This window comes from Scyliorhinus canicula, chromosome 16 (genome assembly GCF_902713615.1).
Source record: "Scyliorhinus canicula chromosome 16, sScyCan1.1, whole genome shotgun sequence".
In the NCBI taxonomy this organism is placed as follows: domain Eukaryota; kingdom Metazoa; phylum Chordata; class Chondrichthyes; order Carcharhiniformes; family Scyliorhinidae; genus Scyliorhinus; species Scyliorhinus canicula.
Window position 1 is genome coordinate 126,136,142 of NC_052161.1, and position 17,413 is coordinate 126,153,554.

At 46.3% G+C, this 17,413-nt stretch overlaps 1 protein-coding gene across 5 annotated transcripts in view; it reads left to right on the top strand.

Annotated features, from left to right (window-relative positions):
* The window catches only part of camta1a (calmodulin binding transcription activator 1a), a 1,261,560-nt gene that overhangs the window by 917,325 nt on the left and 326,822 nt on the right, over positions 1-17,413 (top strand). For all 5 annotated transcript variants that reach the window (XM_038821445.1, XM_038821446.1, XM_038821448.1 and 2 more), the window contains exon 5: positions 10,815-10,886. In XM_038821445.1, the coding sequence (XP_038677373.1) occupies positions 10,815-10,886 (72 nt within the window). The remainder of the gene's footprint in view (positions 1-10,814; positions 10,887-17,413) is intronic.

Below are 17,413 nucleotides of genomic sequence, written 5' to 3' on the forward strand. Positions count from 1 at the left end.
CTTGTTGTTAGTACAAGGTAAGGGGGCAGGGGGATTCAGTGGCTTAAACAGTTGCCTTCATTGGATTCAAATCCAGGACCAGCGAATGGAATCTGCTTGTCAGCTCTATTGGCAGTGAGATTCTCTTTGTTAAACGCCTTTGAACAGACTCAATCCAGTTCTTAGCAGGCATATGCTCAAAGTTGTCCCTGAGTTATCATTAATGGACAAATAGATTCTGAACGATGACAGATGAGTCATGAAACACAAACTGCTGCACTAGTGCAGGAGATAATGCACTTCTGAGATTGAGGTGGAGAGAATTTCGCCAGCCTTGCACATGAGAGTTATCACACAAATTACTAGATTTCCTTCAGGTTTGACCAGCTGAAGTGTATCACACAGTTATCTGGATATTACACTTGAATGTAAATGGGGTTAACTTTACCCAAAATTAGCAATGTGTAAACAAACAGTGCACCTATACACAGTTGATTCTAGAATCATTGTTCAGTAATAACAATGTGGGGTTGCCAAAATCATTAGAGACAATGGGGGATTCCTTTCATTACTAATAACAATCCTTCAACACCAATAACAATGTGGGATTCCCATCATCGCCAACAACAACGCAGGATTCCCATCAACAATGCGAGATTAACATCAACACTCTTAGGAAAATAAAGGTAGTTTCAAGGGATATATATTTGTATTGTTAAACATAAGAAGTAAGGTTTAGTTTGAAGTGGCTTCAATTTAGTGTTTCTGTGTCTGAAAGGGTAAAACCTATTGTTAGATTCATGCTGTACAAAATTGTTTGTGTGTGTGGGTGTTGGTTTCAATTCCAACTGCGATTCTATTAAACTTAGATAAGGAAATGGCATGAAGAGTAAATGGTTTGAGAACGCTAAAGAAGGAACATCTTTCTCAGCCTTGCTAGAAGAAAATCCATACTATGGAGTGGTGGTTAAGAAAACAGAAGTCATGGAAATTTTCGGAGATGGGAGGAGAAATAAATTAGGACACTAAAAGATTTGTTTCTTGGGGGTCGTTTTGCGGGATTGAAGGAGCTGAGAGTGACAAATGGGCTGGAGCAGGGGGAAATATTTAGATACATGCAGGTTCGAGACTTTTCCAGAAAGGAGATACAGAACTTCCCAACAGAGCCGACTTCCACAGGTGCTGTGGAGGTGCTGATGATGGCGGTTGCTGGAGAAGGGGGTAGCAACAGCAGTTTACGGGGCTATTTTGGAGGAGGAGAAGGTGCCGCTAGAAGGGATCAAGGCAAAGTGGGAGGAAAAGTTGGGAGAGGGTATGGAGGAGAGGTTCTGGTGTGAAGTGCTCTGGAGGGTGAACGCCTCCACCTCGCATGCGAGGTTGGGGCTAATACAGGTAAAGGTGGTGTGTAGAGCGCACCTTACAATGGCGACGATGAGCCAGCTCTTTGAGGGGGTAGAATATAGAAGATGTATGTGAAGGTTGCGGAGGGGGGGCACGCAAATTACGTTTGTATGTTTTGGTCCTGTTCAAAGCTCTCAGCTTATATCCTAGCTCCCTGAATTTCTGTCTCAAATCCCCATCTCTCTTCCTACCTATGTCGTTGGTACCTATGTGGACCATGACTTGGGGCTGCTCCCCCTCCCCCTTAAGGATCCCAAAAACATGATCAGAGACATCACGAACCCTGGCACCTGGGCGGCAACACACCAACCGTGAGTCTCTTTCGTTCCCACAGAACCTCCTAAGCTGTCACTCGAGGACAGCCCCTTCACAAACCACCTTCAACTTATGTTGACTGCACCGCACGTATGCAAATCTCCCCGGAACAGCCAATCAGAAGCTCTGCTCTGCTGCCCCCTGCTGGATGCTTGACTTCCGTCGAACTCCTCGGGTCACTGATGCAGGTGCACCTTCAACTTACGCTGACTGCACTCGCACGTATACAAATCTCCCCGGAACAGCCAATCAGAAGCTCTGCTCTGCTGCCCCCTGCTGGATGCTTGACTTCCGTCGAACTCCTCGGGTCACTGATGCAGGTGCACCTTCAACTTACGCTGTCCACACCGCACGTATGCAAATCTCCCCGGAACAGCCAATCAGAAGCTCTGCTCTGCTGCCCCCTGCTGGATGCTTGACTTCCGTCGAACTCCTCGGGTCACTGATGCAGGTGCACCTTCAACTTACGCTGACTGCACCGCACGTATGCAAATCTCCCCGGAACAGCCAATCAGAAGCTCTGCTCTGCTGCCCCCTGCTGGATGCTTGACTTCCATCGAACTCCTCGGGTCACTGATGCAGGTGCACCTTCAACTTACGCTGACCGCACCGCATGTATGCAAATCTCCCCAGAACAGCCAATCAGAAGCTCTGCTCTGCTGCCCCCTGCTGGATTCCCATCAACACCAATAACAATGTGGGATTCCCATCAACACCAATAACAATGCGGGAGTCCCATCAACACCAATAAAAATGCGGGATTCTTCCCATCAACATCAATAACAATGTGGGATTCCCATCAACACCAATAACAATGTGCGATTCCCATCAACACCAATAACAATGTGGGATTCCCATCAACACCAATAACCATGTGGGATTCCCATCAACAGCAATAACAATCTGGGATTCCCATCAACGCCAATAACAATGTGGGATTCTTCCCATGATGGCCAATAACAATGCGGGATTCCCATCAACACCAATAACAAAGTGGGATTCCCATCAACACCAATAACAATGTGGGATTCCCATCAACACCAATAGCAATGTGGGATTCCCATCAACACCAAGAACAATGTGGGATTCCCATCAACAGCAATAACAATGCGGGATTCCCATCAACACCAATAACAATTTGGGATTCTCATCAACACCAGTAACAATGCGGGATTCCCATCAACACCAATAACAATGCGGGATTCCCAACAAAACCAATAACAATGCGGGATTCCCATCAACACCAATAAGAATGCGGGATTCCCATCAACACCAATAACAATGCGGGATTCCCATCAACAGCAATAACAATGTGGGATTCCCATCAACACCAATAACAATGCGGGATTCCCATCAACAGCAATAACAATGTGGGATTCCCATCAACATCAATAACAATGTGGGATTCTCATCAACACCAGTAGCAATGCGGGATTCCCATCAACACCAATAACAATGTGGGATTCCCATCAATACCAATAATAATGTGGGATTCCCATCAACACCAATAACAATGCGGGATTCCCATCAACACCAATAACAATGTGGGATTCTCATCAACACCAATAACAATGTGGGATACTTCCCACCAACACCAATAACAATGCGGGATTCCCATCAACACCAATAACAATCTGGGATTCCCATCAACACCAATAACAATGTGGGATTCCCATCAACACCAATAACAATGTGGGATTCTTCCCATCAACACCAATAACAATGCGGGATTCCCATCAACACCAATAACAATGCGGGATTCCCATCAACACCAATAACAATGTGGGATTCTTCCCATCAACACCAATAACAATGTGGGATTCCCATCAACACCAATAACAATGCGGGATTCTCATCAATACCAATAACAATGTGGGATTCTTCCCATCAACACCAATAACAATGCAGGATTCCCATCAACACCAATAAAAATGCGGGATTCTTCCCATCAACACCAATAACAACGTGGGATTCCCATCAACACCAATAACAATGTGGGATTCCTATCAACACCAATAACAATGTGGGATTCCCATCAACGCCAATAAAAATGTGGGATTCCCATCAACACCAATAACAATGCGGGATTCCCATTAACACCAAAAACAATGTGGGATTCTTCCCATCAACACCAATAACAATGTGGGATTCCCATCAACACCAATAACAATGTGGGATTCCCATCAACACTAACAAAAATGTGGGATTCCCATCAATACCAATAACAATGCGGGATTCCCATTAACACCAATAACAATGTGGGATTCTTCCCATCAACACCAATAACAATGTGGGATTCCCATCAACACCAATATAAATGTGGTATTCCCATCAATACAAATAACAATGCGGGATTCCCATTAACACCAATAACAATGTGGGATTGTTCCCATCAACACCAATAACAATGTGGGATTCCCATCAACACCAATAACAATGTGGGATTCTTCCCATCAACACCAATAACAATGTGGGATTCCCATCAACACCAATAACAATCTGGGATTCCCATCAACACCAATAACAATGTGGGATTCTTCCCATCAACACCAATAACAATGTGGGATTCCCATCAATACCAATAACAATGTGGGATTCCCATCAACACCAATAACAATGTGGGATTCCCATCAACACCAAGAACAATGTGGGATTCCCATCAACACCAATAACAATGTGGGATTCCCATCAACACCAATAACAATGCGGGATTCCCATCAATACCAATAACAATGCGGGATTCCCATCAATACTAATAACAATGTGGGATTCCCATCAACATCAATAACAATGCGGGATTCCCATCAACAACAATAACAATGTGGGATTCTTCACATCAACACCAATAACAATGCAGGATTCCCATCAACACCAATAAAAATGCGGGATTCTTCCCATCAACACCAATAACAACGTGGGATTCCCATCAACACCAATAACAATGTGGGATTCCTATCAACACCAATAACAATGTGGGATTCCCATCAACGCCAATAAAAATGTGGGATTCCCATCAATACCAATAACAATGCGGGATTCCCATTAACACCAAAAACAATGTGGGATTCTTCCCATCAACACCAATAACAATGTGGGATTCCCATCAACACCAATAACAATGTGGGATTCCCATCAACACTAACAAAAATGTGGGATTCCCATCAATACCAATAACAATGCGGGATTCCCATCAACACCAATAACATTGTGGGATTCTTCCCATCAACACCAATAACAATGTGGGATTCCCATCAACACCAATATAAATGTGGTATTCCCATCAATACAAATAACAATGCGGGATTCCCATCAACACCAATAACATTGTGGGATTCTTCCCATCAACACCAATAACAATGTGGGATTCCCATCAACACCAATATAAATGTGGTATTCCCATCAACACCAATAACAATGCGGGATTCCCATTAACACCAATAACAATGTGGGATTGTTCCCATCAACACCAATAACAATGTGGGATTCCCATCAACACCAATATAAATGTGGTATTCCCATCAATACAAATAACAATGCGGGATTCCCATTAACACCAATAACAATGTGGGATTCCCATCAACACCAATAACAATGTGGGATTCCCATCAACACCAATAACAATGTGGGGTTCCCATCAACACCAATAACAATGTGGGATTCCCATCAACACCAATAACAATCTGGGATTCCCATCAACACCAATAACAATCTGGGATTCCCATCAACACCAATAACAATGTGGGATTCTTCCCATCAACACCAATAACAATGTGGGATTCCCATCAACACCAATAACAATGTGGGATTCTTCCCATCAATACCAATAACAATGTGGGATTCCCATCAACAGCAATAACAATGCGGGATTCCCATCAACAGCAATAACAATGTGGGATTCCCATCAACACCAATAACGATGCGGTATTCCCATCAACACCAATAACAATGCGGTATTCCCATCAACACCAATAACAATGTGGGATTCTTCCCATCAACATCAATAACAATGTGGGATTCCCATCAACGTCAATAACAATGCGGGATTCCCATCAACGCCAATAACAATGTGAGATTCCCATCAACACCAATAACAATGTGGGATTCCCATCAACACCAATAACAATGTGGGATTCCCATCAACACCAATAACAATGTGGGATTCCCATCAACACCAATAACAATGTGGGATTCCCATCAACACCAATAACAATGTGGGATTCCCATCAACACCAATAACAATGTGTGACTCTTCCCATCAACACCAATAACAATGTGTGACTCTTCCCATCATGGCCAGTACAAATACAGGATTCCCATCAACGGCAACAACAGTGCGAGTTTCCCAGTGATAACAGTGACACTATTGGCTGTTGCGAGAGGTAAAATCTGGCATAGGCCAGAGTGACAAGGTCGTTCAGTGTCACTGGGCCTTAAGGAAAAGATGGTCCCAGTCAGAAGGAGGCTTCTGGAGGAGGAGTCCCTTCACCCTTCCCGCTCAGATCTAAATTTGTCTCTTTCTGGCCTTCGCCCAATAGGTTCAATGGTCCATTAATTGGTAATTTCATATCCTCATTGGGGAAATGAGTGCGCCTCCCATCCGAGGCCTTTCTTGTCCCAGCTGAACATCTCTGTGAGGACTCCTCTGCCGAAAAACCCCACTGGAAGAGGAACGCAAAATTCAGGCCACTGTGATTTCCAACATCAAAAGTCGTGTGGGATTTCCAAAATCATTAAATGATTTGGTTTTCCCAATATTATTTAGAGCCATGAGAAAATCACTACATACTAACAAAGTTTGAGGTTGCCAATATAATTTTTAAATGGGCAGGATTTTCACCGTTTTAATTTAATTAAATTCAAATATTAAATTTTAAAATTTCATTTACAGGATGTGGGGATCGCTGGTTAGGCCAGCATTTATTGCCCATCCCTCGTTGCCCTTCAGAAGGTGGTGGTGAATTGTCTTCTTGAACTGCTGTCGTCCTTGCGGGGTAGGTACGCCACTGTGCTGTTAGGGAGGGAGTTACAGATTTTGACCTAGCAACAGTGAAGGAACGGCGATATATTTCCAAGTCAGAATGGTGAGTGACCTCCAAGTGGTGACGTTCCCAGGTACCTGGTCTTGTCCTTCTAGATGGTAGTGGTCATGGGTTTGGAGGGTGTTGTGTAAGGAACCTTGGTGAGTTACTGCAGTGCATCTTGTAGATGGTACACAAGGCTGCCACTGTTCATCGGTGGTGATTGGTTTGAATGCTTGTGGAGGGGGCAGCACTCAAGTGGGCTGCTTTGTCCTGGATGGTGTTGAGCTTATTGAATGTTGTTGGAGCTGCACTCATCCAGGCAAGTGGAGAGTATTGCAGTACACTCCTGAATTGTGCCTTGTGGATGATGGACAGGCTTTGGGGGGGTGGGGTGGGGTGGGGTGGGGGGCATCAGGAGGTGAGTTACTCGCCGTAGGAGTCCTAGCCTTTGACCTGCCCTGGTAGCCACGGTGTTAATGTGACTCGTCCATTTCAGTTTCTGATCAATGGTAACCCCCAGGATGTTGATTGTGGGGGATTCAGCGATGGTAACGCCATTGAATGTCAAGGGGCGGGGGTTAGATACTCTCATCACAAAATACATCTTTGTTAAAATTTCAAAGGAGAATTTTCAATCTTGTCCCATTCAGGGCAGTTATACATTGCACCAGGTACTGGGATAGCCTGTGGAGTTCTAACTGTGGCTGCCATTATTCTTGTTCAAAGGCAGATGGGGGTCGAATAGGATTTGGAGCTAAAAATGGGGTTGGCAAGGCTAACGCCTGGAGATCTTGCATTATTTTACAAGGCCGTATGTGTACACACAGTGAAACACTCACAAAATCGTAAAATGTTTAAGGCACAACCATGGGTATCTAGTCTCATTTCTGTGCAACATATTTTGTCTGAACGAATAATACTTCAGCAGAATAACCTCCTTGGACGTCAGCGTGTGTTTTGACAAAGGCCCCAAAGTGACCTAACTGATACATGGTGTTAGACAAAGACAGGTTAGACACTGACAGCCATGAAAGATGTCCACTGATATGGTACAGCGGGCAGTAATCATCTGCCTATTTTGACACTGACAGTACCTAAACTACAAGGTATCACACTTCAAAGCATTCAGAGTGAATTATAGCTTCCGTTGTGTCCTGGATTTAAACGGGGCAACACAATCATGAGATAAACTTTTTATTTCATTTCTTTGCAAGTGTACAACCATCTCATTGCTAGCTTGATGACCTTTGATGGGAAACAGATTCACATTTGGCAGCCACTTTCTTGTATCTCACCCACATAATCATTCATCATGTGGGTGTGATAGCACAGGGGTTATGTGACCAGACTAATAACCCTGAGGACACGCTGATAGGTGAGAAATATGTTGATAGTGTCGGAAAATGTTACGGCAGGAAGAGGTTTGTGTGGGGCCTATACATGGCACCGATCTGTTGGGCGGAATGGCCTGTTTTTTGTGCTGTAAATTCTCTGCGATGGTTTGGGAGTTCAAATCCCACCATGGCTAATTGTGAAATTGAATTCAATAACTTTGGTAATACACAGAATGAAGTTGACCTTAAACCTGATAGGTTATCAAAGCTCAACTGATCAATGAACAGATAAGGTTACAGCAGGAGGGCCGCGAGGAATTCAGAGAAATTAACTCTTTAACCTACTTGTTGAACCTACTTGTCTTAGTCATCCAGGAATACCCCCCGGCGACAGAGAAATCCCAGCCCGTTTCAAAGTTGTTCCTGCAGATTTAAAACTAAGCCAATTTCCTTTCATGCGAACTGGAATAATTTGTGTCTCAATTTTTGAGATCCTGGTGCATTTGTCATCAACATAAGTGATTGTTGCACCTGAATATAAAAATGGGATAGGTTCGATGCCTACCATGCTGGAGAGGTCTGTTACGTTCTCGTAAAAATGTACCAGCGTTTGCCCAGTGACATCGTAGGGATTGCTGGACGAATAAAGACTCTTGTCAACCTGGTTCACCCTGTGCCATCCTGCTGGCTGCATTGTCCAATGATTATGGAGTTGTTGACTAATCACAGCAATCAGCCTCCAGCTATCAGTCCACAACCGGCCCAACCATGAGGCGAGGAAATTCCCCAGAGCTGGAGAGCTTTGGGAATCATAGATCCAAAGCCACCTATTCCTTCGAAGCGTGTTGCACTTACTGGATGACACCTTCCAAAATATTCCAGAATATTGGCAGGTATTCTCTGGCCATTTGGGATTATCTCCCCCCCCCCCCCCCCCGGCAGTGCACCCCTGCCCACGGGTTTGCCGGAGGTGTGGGGTGTCTAATCGTGTGATAAGTAGCGTGACTGGAGAATTGCGCCGCTAGTGAACGCTGTGCCGCCAAGCAACGCGTGGCTGGGAAACTGGAGAATCCCGCCCATTAATTTCTGAAATAAATCCATCTAATTTGTATTTGACTGAATCAATATTGATAGCTGTGTTAAAAGTAGGTGTATTTTTGTGGCGAGTGAGCCGTAGCCTGACAGCGATCGGGCGGAGAATAGCTTCCGCTGCCGGATCCTGGGCAGGCAGCGGTTTGACGCCGGTCCATGGTTCTTCGCCCTCTCCAAATAGGCATCATCGGGACGCACGCCGCGCTCAGTCGCAATGCCGTTGGCACGTCATCAGCCGGCCCACCTGCGATGCTCCACCCCCGATGGGCCGCATTCCTGATGGCGCGGGCCACGTGTGGTCCCAGCGGTCCCGAACATGGCTTGCAGACTGCGGACAGTGTCCAGTGCCGCCACACTCATCCGGGATCCGTGCTACTGGCCAGGGATCTTCTGCTAGGCCGGGGGGTATGGTGGTGGGGGGGGGGGGGGGGGGGGGGGGGGTCAGGAGATGGGCTGTGGGGTCGGGGTTGGCAGGTTAGGTTTCCAGCATGGCCGTGCTGTGTTTTCTGGCGCGACCGGTGAAGGCCGTCAGCCCTGCGCATGCGCGGCCTGTGACCCAGTGATTCTGAGGCTGTTTTCCGCGCGATCCACAGGCGTTTCACGCAGCGCCGGTGCTAGCCCCTCACCGGTACCGGAATCAGTGAGGGGTTCGCGGCTCTTTTCCCATCGTGGAAGTCCCGCGGATTCTTCGTTTGCGACGGCACTTAGCCTCAGGAACGGAGAATTCGGCCTGTGATGTGTGGACTCTGTGTCAGATAAGATATGGCCTCGTGCCCTCTGAGCTACTGAGCCCTTTCAATTCACTCCCTTGCTTTGCTATTTCCTTGTAGGTTCTGGAGGTCACCTGCCTGTATTCTTGCTGGTGCATGAACTGGGGAGTCTCTTATAGGCAGCACGGTAGCACAAGTGGATAGCACTGTGGCTTCACAGTGCCAGGGTCCCAGGTTCGATTCCCTGCTGGGTCGCTGTCGGTGCGGAGTTTGCACGTTCTCCCCGTGTCTGCGTGTGTTTCCTCCGGGTGTTCCGGATTCCTCCCACAGTCCAAAGACGTGCAGGTTAGGTGGATTGGCCATGCTAAATTGCCCGTAGTGTACAAAAAGGTTAGAAGGGGTTATTGGGTTACGGGGATAGGGTGGAAATGAGGGCTTAATGTAGGTCGATGCAGACTCGATGGGCCGAATGCCTCCTTCTGCACTGTATGTTCTATGTAATACCCTTCAGTATCACCATGACCCTGAGCTAAGAAAGGAAAGATATATAGGACGGCGATTCCATACCCAAGCACTATTCAGTGACTCTTATTGGTAAATACGCATATTGGATGAGGTCAATTTGCCTGTAATCTTAGTTTACACAGGAGTTCGAGTCTCACATATAAGGGGAATTTCCACAACCCCATGCACCCAGTCCAGGGGACAGGCATCAGAGATAGAGCAATGACATTCCAGGCTTCATTCCCAGTTGGAAGGGAACCATCACGGAATTATCCCCATTATGAATAGTCACTCTCATCACAGTGGTACAGGCAGGAGCGTTCCTGTGGAACCGTGACCAAGTAAAATTCAGCGCCAGGAACAAAGGAGAGAAGTACCTAAAAATATATAAATAACAGCACAGTACTGAACCCGACAGGAAGAAAGCTCAATCATTTCTCTTTTTTTTGTCTTCACAGTGTCTTTATGGCTGTTATGTCCATTCTTCTATTATCCCCACTTTCCACCGGAGGTGCTATTGGCTTCTTCAGGTAAGAGATAACTTTGTATTGTTTGGAAAGCAATAGCAACTAATGCAAAGACTGACTTGGTCACCTTTTACTGCCTCCATTGTCATGTTTCCTCCTTGTGTCAGAGTTCGTCAAAGGGCTGTTTTGCAATTGGCTGTTATACCTAATGGATTAGCCACAGATTGGTGTCTTCTGCCCAGTGAAGGTATGTTAGTTCAGGTGCCTGTCAAACCTGAGTTTTGATGTCCTCTTCTTTTGTGTTAAGAGGACAAAAGAGAACACGTTTTCCTCTGGGAGATCAATGCCAAATATCTGCACTCCAATCCTTCTGACCTGCCTTCTCCTCTACTCCCCTCCTCTCCCCTACATATTCCCCGCCTCTCCCTTCATCTGTTCATCCCTAATCTACTCCCCTCCCCATGACTCAGCACCCCTCCTGTCAACTCCCCTTCTCTCCCTTCTCCTCCTCCGCCCCTACTTCCCTCCTCTCTTCTCCTTTCGTCCTCTCCTGCCCTGCTCTCTCCTCTTCTCTGACTTTCCCTCCCCTCGTCTACCCACTGCGCCCCTCCTCTGCCTTCCCCGAGTTTCCAGTCTTCTTCCCTCCTTTCCACTTTCCCCCCTTCCCTATTCCAGTGGCACTTTCCTCTACATATTGGTTGAGTTCAGAATGTTCCAGAGAGCTTGACCTCAATGTAAATAGGGGACGTGTATATAAGTTGTTTTATTGGGGGGGGGGGGGGGGGAGGTGAATGAGTGGACCGAGGGGATTTCATCTCTTCCCTGCCCAACGTTTGATCTGTTGCGGAAGGAGTGCTCCAAACACAGTCCATGTCAGCCGCTAGCTGTTCCACCTCAGCAGACGTTTAAGCTTTATTCGAGAATAAAGGGGTTTTCCTTTATTCAGGGCACTCTGAGGTTCCTCTGCCACGTTGGCATGCTCTATACATTTCAAATATCTCTACATGGTGGATCAATTAAGATGAAAGCCGCTAGTTTATAATGAGGCCCTTTTGGCACCATCAGGACAGACACAATCAATAATGAAGGCAAGCGAGAGAGCAGCAGCAATAAAATAATACAAACTGCAGACAAACAAAGGGAATAAATAATGCAGCAAAGCAAATGGCCTAACAATAAGAATAAATGCAAATAAAGCATTCAGGCTCAGAGAGATATTTAACAGGGAAGGGAGAAGCCATCATCAGGATAACAATGAGAATTGCTTGATTTTGCTGAACTTACTGCAGAGGTTTAAGATGATTGGCAATAGAACCCAAGGTGGCATGAGGAAGAAAGCTTTTTACACAATGAGTGATTAAGATTTCTAGTGCCCCGCCTGTCAGAGGGTGGTGGAAACAGATTCATTGAAGGAGCGAAGAATTCCAGGGCAATGAGATTAACCGGATTACTCTTCGAAAGAGCAAGTGTAGACTCGACGGGTCAAATGGCCTCCATCCAAGCTGGACGACGGCATAATTCTATTAAATCAGCGGCAAGTGAAGGAAAAAAGGACAAAAGATTGATTTTCCATCATTCAAATGCAAATTGTGTTTCAGCAAAACGTTGAAGAACAGGCCATGTCCAGGGAGCTGGTACTTATTTTGCCAGATTCTGCATTAAAGAAGGCTGCGAAAGCTCACCTGGATTTTCACAGTAACTTCATTGCAGTGTTAATGTCAGCTTACTTGTGACAATGATAAAGATTATTATTATTATCTGTTGGCCCAATGGGTCCCTGCCCTGCACGGAGCCACACAGCTGAGATTACTGGTTTTGCTCATCGAGTTGGCCTGTACTCATTCAGAGGAATAATGAAAACTGCTGCAGTTGACCCCAGTTCTGAAGTGTTGGGAGTGGGAAGTGAGTGATTTGTATATCTACTGGCATGTAAGGGGTTAACATATTATAGTGCTAGACAACCACTGGATGGCAGCACCAGATTCATGGATATAAACGGCACTCAGAGGAGGTTCCCACCTCTTCGTATCAGGACTGACACGTGAGCAGAGTGTTAGAGATATAGCTTAATTGGCACGTGTAGTTAAACATTATTTCTTCTTCTTCTTATTTACCTAATCATCAGCTATTGTTGCAGAAGAGTGAACAAACTCGTAGGTATTTATATTCGTTATTCAATAAATGTTATTTGCTCAATTTGAAGTCTGATAGTTTTACTGAACTACAACCATCAGACCATTCTCAAAGTAGGCAAAAGAGTGACGACATATTACTGTCTCGTAATGTGACAGGAAGAGGTCACATGACTTGCCAACCATCAATTGCAATCTCGCGAGCAAGCGGCCATTTGAATGTGCGTGGGCAAAGGTCAGTTGATCCATGGGAGGAAACAAGTCTTGAATCCAGTGCAGCAAGGATGTAGGGAGGAGGAATGACACACTCAAGGTCGGCAGAAACAAAGAGGAACCATCCACCCCCCCAAACCAACTTTGGTAGTGGGAATCGTTTCGAGAAAGAGAGATCTGTAGCGCAGGGAAGTCTAGCTATGGGCGAGATGTGGGAGACAGCAAGTTTCTCCTGCCTCCTGCTGAAGGTAATGATAGAGGCGGCAGAGCATGCTGAAAAATTTTCCACAAAGATAACATTGCGCTGTGAAGCGTGAGTAACAGGCAGAGGTGATTTGTTCCGCCTTGGGGCAATGTTGTCAGTCCCTGATGAGGAAATCAAAATAAACTCACGGGAAGCGAAGGTTGGGGAAGTGAGAGGGGAAGGTCAGATTCCACTATTCACTTTGCCATTTACGAAAATTCACTGGATAGTAACTAACTTAATTACTCTTAAGCAAGGCATCATCTGACACAGATGCTGGTAGAGAGTAATGGGAGGGAATGCATTTTAACGACGGCAGATTTCCTGTGGAAAGCAATAGACTTCAGTTGGATTCCCACTTGGCCACAACGGAATGAGACCATGGTGATTTTGCCCACCAGACTGTCTGTGTGGAGTCTGCACGTTCTCCCCGTGTCTGTGTGGGTTTCCTTCGGGTGCTCCGGCTTCCTCTCACAGTCCAAAGATGTGCGGGTTAGGTGGATTGGTCATGATAAATTGCTCTGTAGTGTCCAAAAGGTTAGGTGGGGTTGCTGGGTTACGGGGATAGAGTGGAGCTGTGGGCTTAGGTCGGGTGCTCTTTCAGGAGCCGGTGTAGATTTGATGGGCCAAATGGCCTTCTCCTGCACTGTAAATTCTATAAAAGTAGGCAATTCTGCTGGATTGCTAATTGTTGACCAGTTCACTAATGTTAAAATCAAGTTACAGTCTACTTCCCAAACTGTGTCAGTTACTGGTGGACACTTTCCAGCCAATGGCCAGACTCACCTGCTGCAAGAAGCAGACAACAACCCAAGCCTGAATCTTTACCGAGAGGCAGCCTCTTTAATATTAGGGCCGATGCCTGGCTTGAATGCCACACTTTTGACCGATGCCTTCAAGCAAATCCTTTCAGCAGGAGAAGAGAAATTCAATCATGGAGTGAAGAAAATAGAATTTGGAGATGGCTGTTCAGAGGTCGGAGGTCAGCTGTGAGGGGAGGCAGAACCTCTCACCTGCCCTTACACCATCTGCTCTGCTGGCTGTTTCTCAAATTTTATTTGGCAGGTCGTCAGAAAAGGAGACTTCAGTGCGTCGTTAACAATAATCAGATAGGAGAGAAATGCGAGGAGAATGCAGCTGATTAAAAGTGACAGCTTTTATTATTGATATGGGACTAAGTTTAGAGAAAGTATGTGAAGAACATTCTGGAAAATCAATTTACACAGGCTTTAAACCATTGACTTTAATAGCCAGCAGACTGGAATCATCTTTTCAAAAATAAAGAGCTGAACGAAACTGCTTTTTCTTAAACAGTGCCAGTATTTTAGTTGATAAGCTTGCAGGTTTAACTGGTGCTTTTCCATGTGGAGTTGGGACATGGTCTCTTCTCTGCCCTCAGTGTTTGCTGAGTTTGCAAATCTCCACACCCTCTCCTCCCGCTTCATCTCATTGAGTTCTACATTCCTTCAAAATGCTCCTTCCCGGCCACCCCCCCCCCCCCCCCCTCCCCCCAAGTCCCTTATCCCTACGGTGGCAGCCATGTCTTCAAAACCTAGCCCCATGCGTCAGGATTCTTCCTTAAGCATCGGCACCTATTTGTCTTCCTTTAAGACCCTCCTTCAAACCACCTACTCCCATCAATCTTTTGATGTGGAGATGCCGGCGTTGGACTGGGGTGAGCACAGTAAGAAGTCTTACAACACCAGGTTAAAGTCCAACAGGTTTGTTTCAAACACGAGCTTTCGGAGCGCTGCTCCTTCCTCAGGTGAGGAAGGAGCAGTGCTCCGAAAGCTCGTGTTTGAAACAAACCTGTTGGACTTTAACCTGGTGTTGTAAGACTTCTTTCCAACCTTTTGAACGCTCTTCCATCTTCAGCCCAGCATCTATTTTATTCCTCACACTCCTGTGAATGCCGCTGCACTTTCTTTTTCTTCCCTTAAAGACAATATAGAAATACAACTTGTAATTGTGCCTACAAAATCATCCTCAGAGATCGCTGTTCTGCAGGGATAAAGAAACAGGCAATATGCTTGACCCTGATCACGCACCATTGACTGCTGCAGAAACCTGCAGAGGTGTGAGGGTAAGGTTCGGACTGAACGTTGTCGCCCACTTTCATAGACCAAGCTCAATCATGAAGGCCAGTCACTTGGGCAAAGTAGCAGCGGATTGTGGGTACACATGTGGCCTTTGGAGGAGCAGGCAAGAAAACTTAATTTTCATAGGCGAACATGCAGTTGGAGTTAAACACCCACACACAAGCCTACATGCACAAACTCACACATACAAACATAAATAGAGAGTAAAACACACACACATGCACAGGAAAACACAAACTCTCTCTCTCACATAGATACAGTCATAAACAAGTTTAGACATATAGACAGAAAGTTTTAAGCAAGGCTGAAGAAACTCCCTACTAGTTAATTGGGTAGCTAGCCTTGTCCGGTTTCTAGCAGATCTGAATCATCTAAATTTCGGCTAATATAAATTCAGGAATTTCAATGCGGCTTACATGGAGTGCAACTTTACAGAGTGATCTGCTGGTAGTTTGATGAGTGGAGGAGTTCGGGCAAGAGGACAAGGGGTACTCTTTTTTTTCAACCTTTTTCTTCTTTGAGTGCTCGGTTTTCATTTCAGTACAGAGGAAGAAGCTGTTTGGTGAGCAACTAATGGATTATTCTACTTACAAGAGGAAGTTTGCAAAAGTTAAGGTATTGTAGGGCATTCTGCCAAGTGGAATGTGCATCCTGTGGTATGTGGGAAGGCATGGCTGCACCATGTGTCCTAGACAAATAAATCTACAGGGAGTGTCACCAGCTGCAGAAGCTCAAACACTGTGTTTCGGAACTCAAGTGGTGCCTGGAGTCACTTGTGGTGCATCTGCGCGACAGAGAACTTCATGGATGACACATTTAGGGGGGTTGTCACATCACGGGTTAGGGGCATGCAGGCAAAATAAATGAACCAGGCAGGTAGGGCAGATGTCCCCTGAGTCTATCTTGCTCACTAACCAGTCTTCCATTTTGGATACAGGTACATAAGATGTTTCTTCAGAGTAGTTCAGCAAGAACCAAGATTGTAACAACATGGGTGGCTTACCTGCACAGGAGGGGGAAAAGAAGAGAGGAAGAGCAATATTGATAGGGGATTCATTAGTTAGGGGCAGAGTCAGACATTTCTGCGGCCATAGTGATGCACAATCAGTGGACACGAAACGTAGATAAAGTCCGCACGATAGGCTTTAATACACAAGAAGTGGACCCGGCAGCAGACGTACAATCGGCTGAGAGGCACATGACATACATGGGCCAATGGGCAGCGAGTCCTCTGCACCAATGGCAGCTCACACTTCCAGGTACCGTAATACCCCTAGTCATATTACCACATTCACCCCCTGTTGAAAAAGGAATCGGGGGGGGGGGGGGTGCATGTCTCGCAGACATGGAGGGGGGGGGTGCGTGTCCCATGAGTACGTGAGAGACTGGTAGTATGACGAGAGATGTTAGGTCGTACCATTGCATTGACGGCTGTCCACTGGCCCACATTTATGTACAAAATACAGAACAGGAACTATGTACAGTGTGGAAAAATGGGGGGGAAAAAATGGTGAACAGACAGAAAACATGAGTCCATCAGTAGGTTACATGGATTCGATCAGCCAATCGGGTGCCTTGGATGTCCTGTTCGATCTGCGTAGCTGTTCCGGCGACGTTGGAGCGGCGGTCGTCCGTGACTCCGGGAGCGATGATCCTGTTCTTGCGTCCGTACCCCTAGTCGGAGCTAGCGGGGTCCAGGCCGGGGTAAGGTCGTCCTGTCCGCTGGGCCGCGTGTGTCTAGGTGTCGGTGGGGAGGGGTCGCCTGCTGGGAGCAGTTGGGGTTGGGGGGGGGGGGGGGTTGGGGGGTGCTGCCGCCGGGGGGGCGGGGGGGCGGGATCTGGCGGGTGCCAGGTCCCAAAGGGAGACCGTGTCCTGTCGGCCGTCGGGATACTCCACATACGC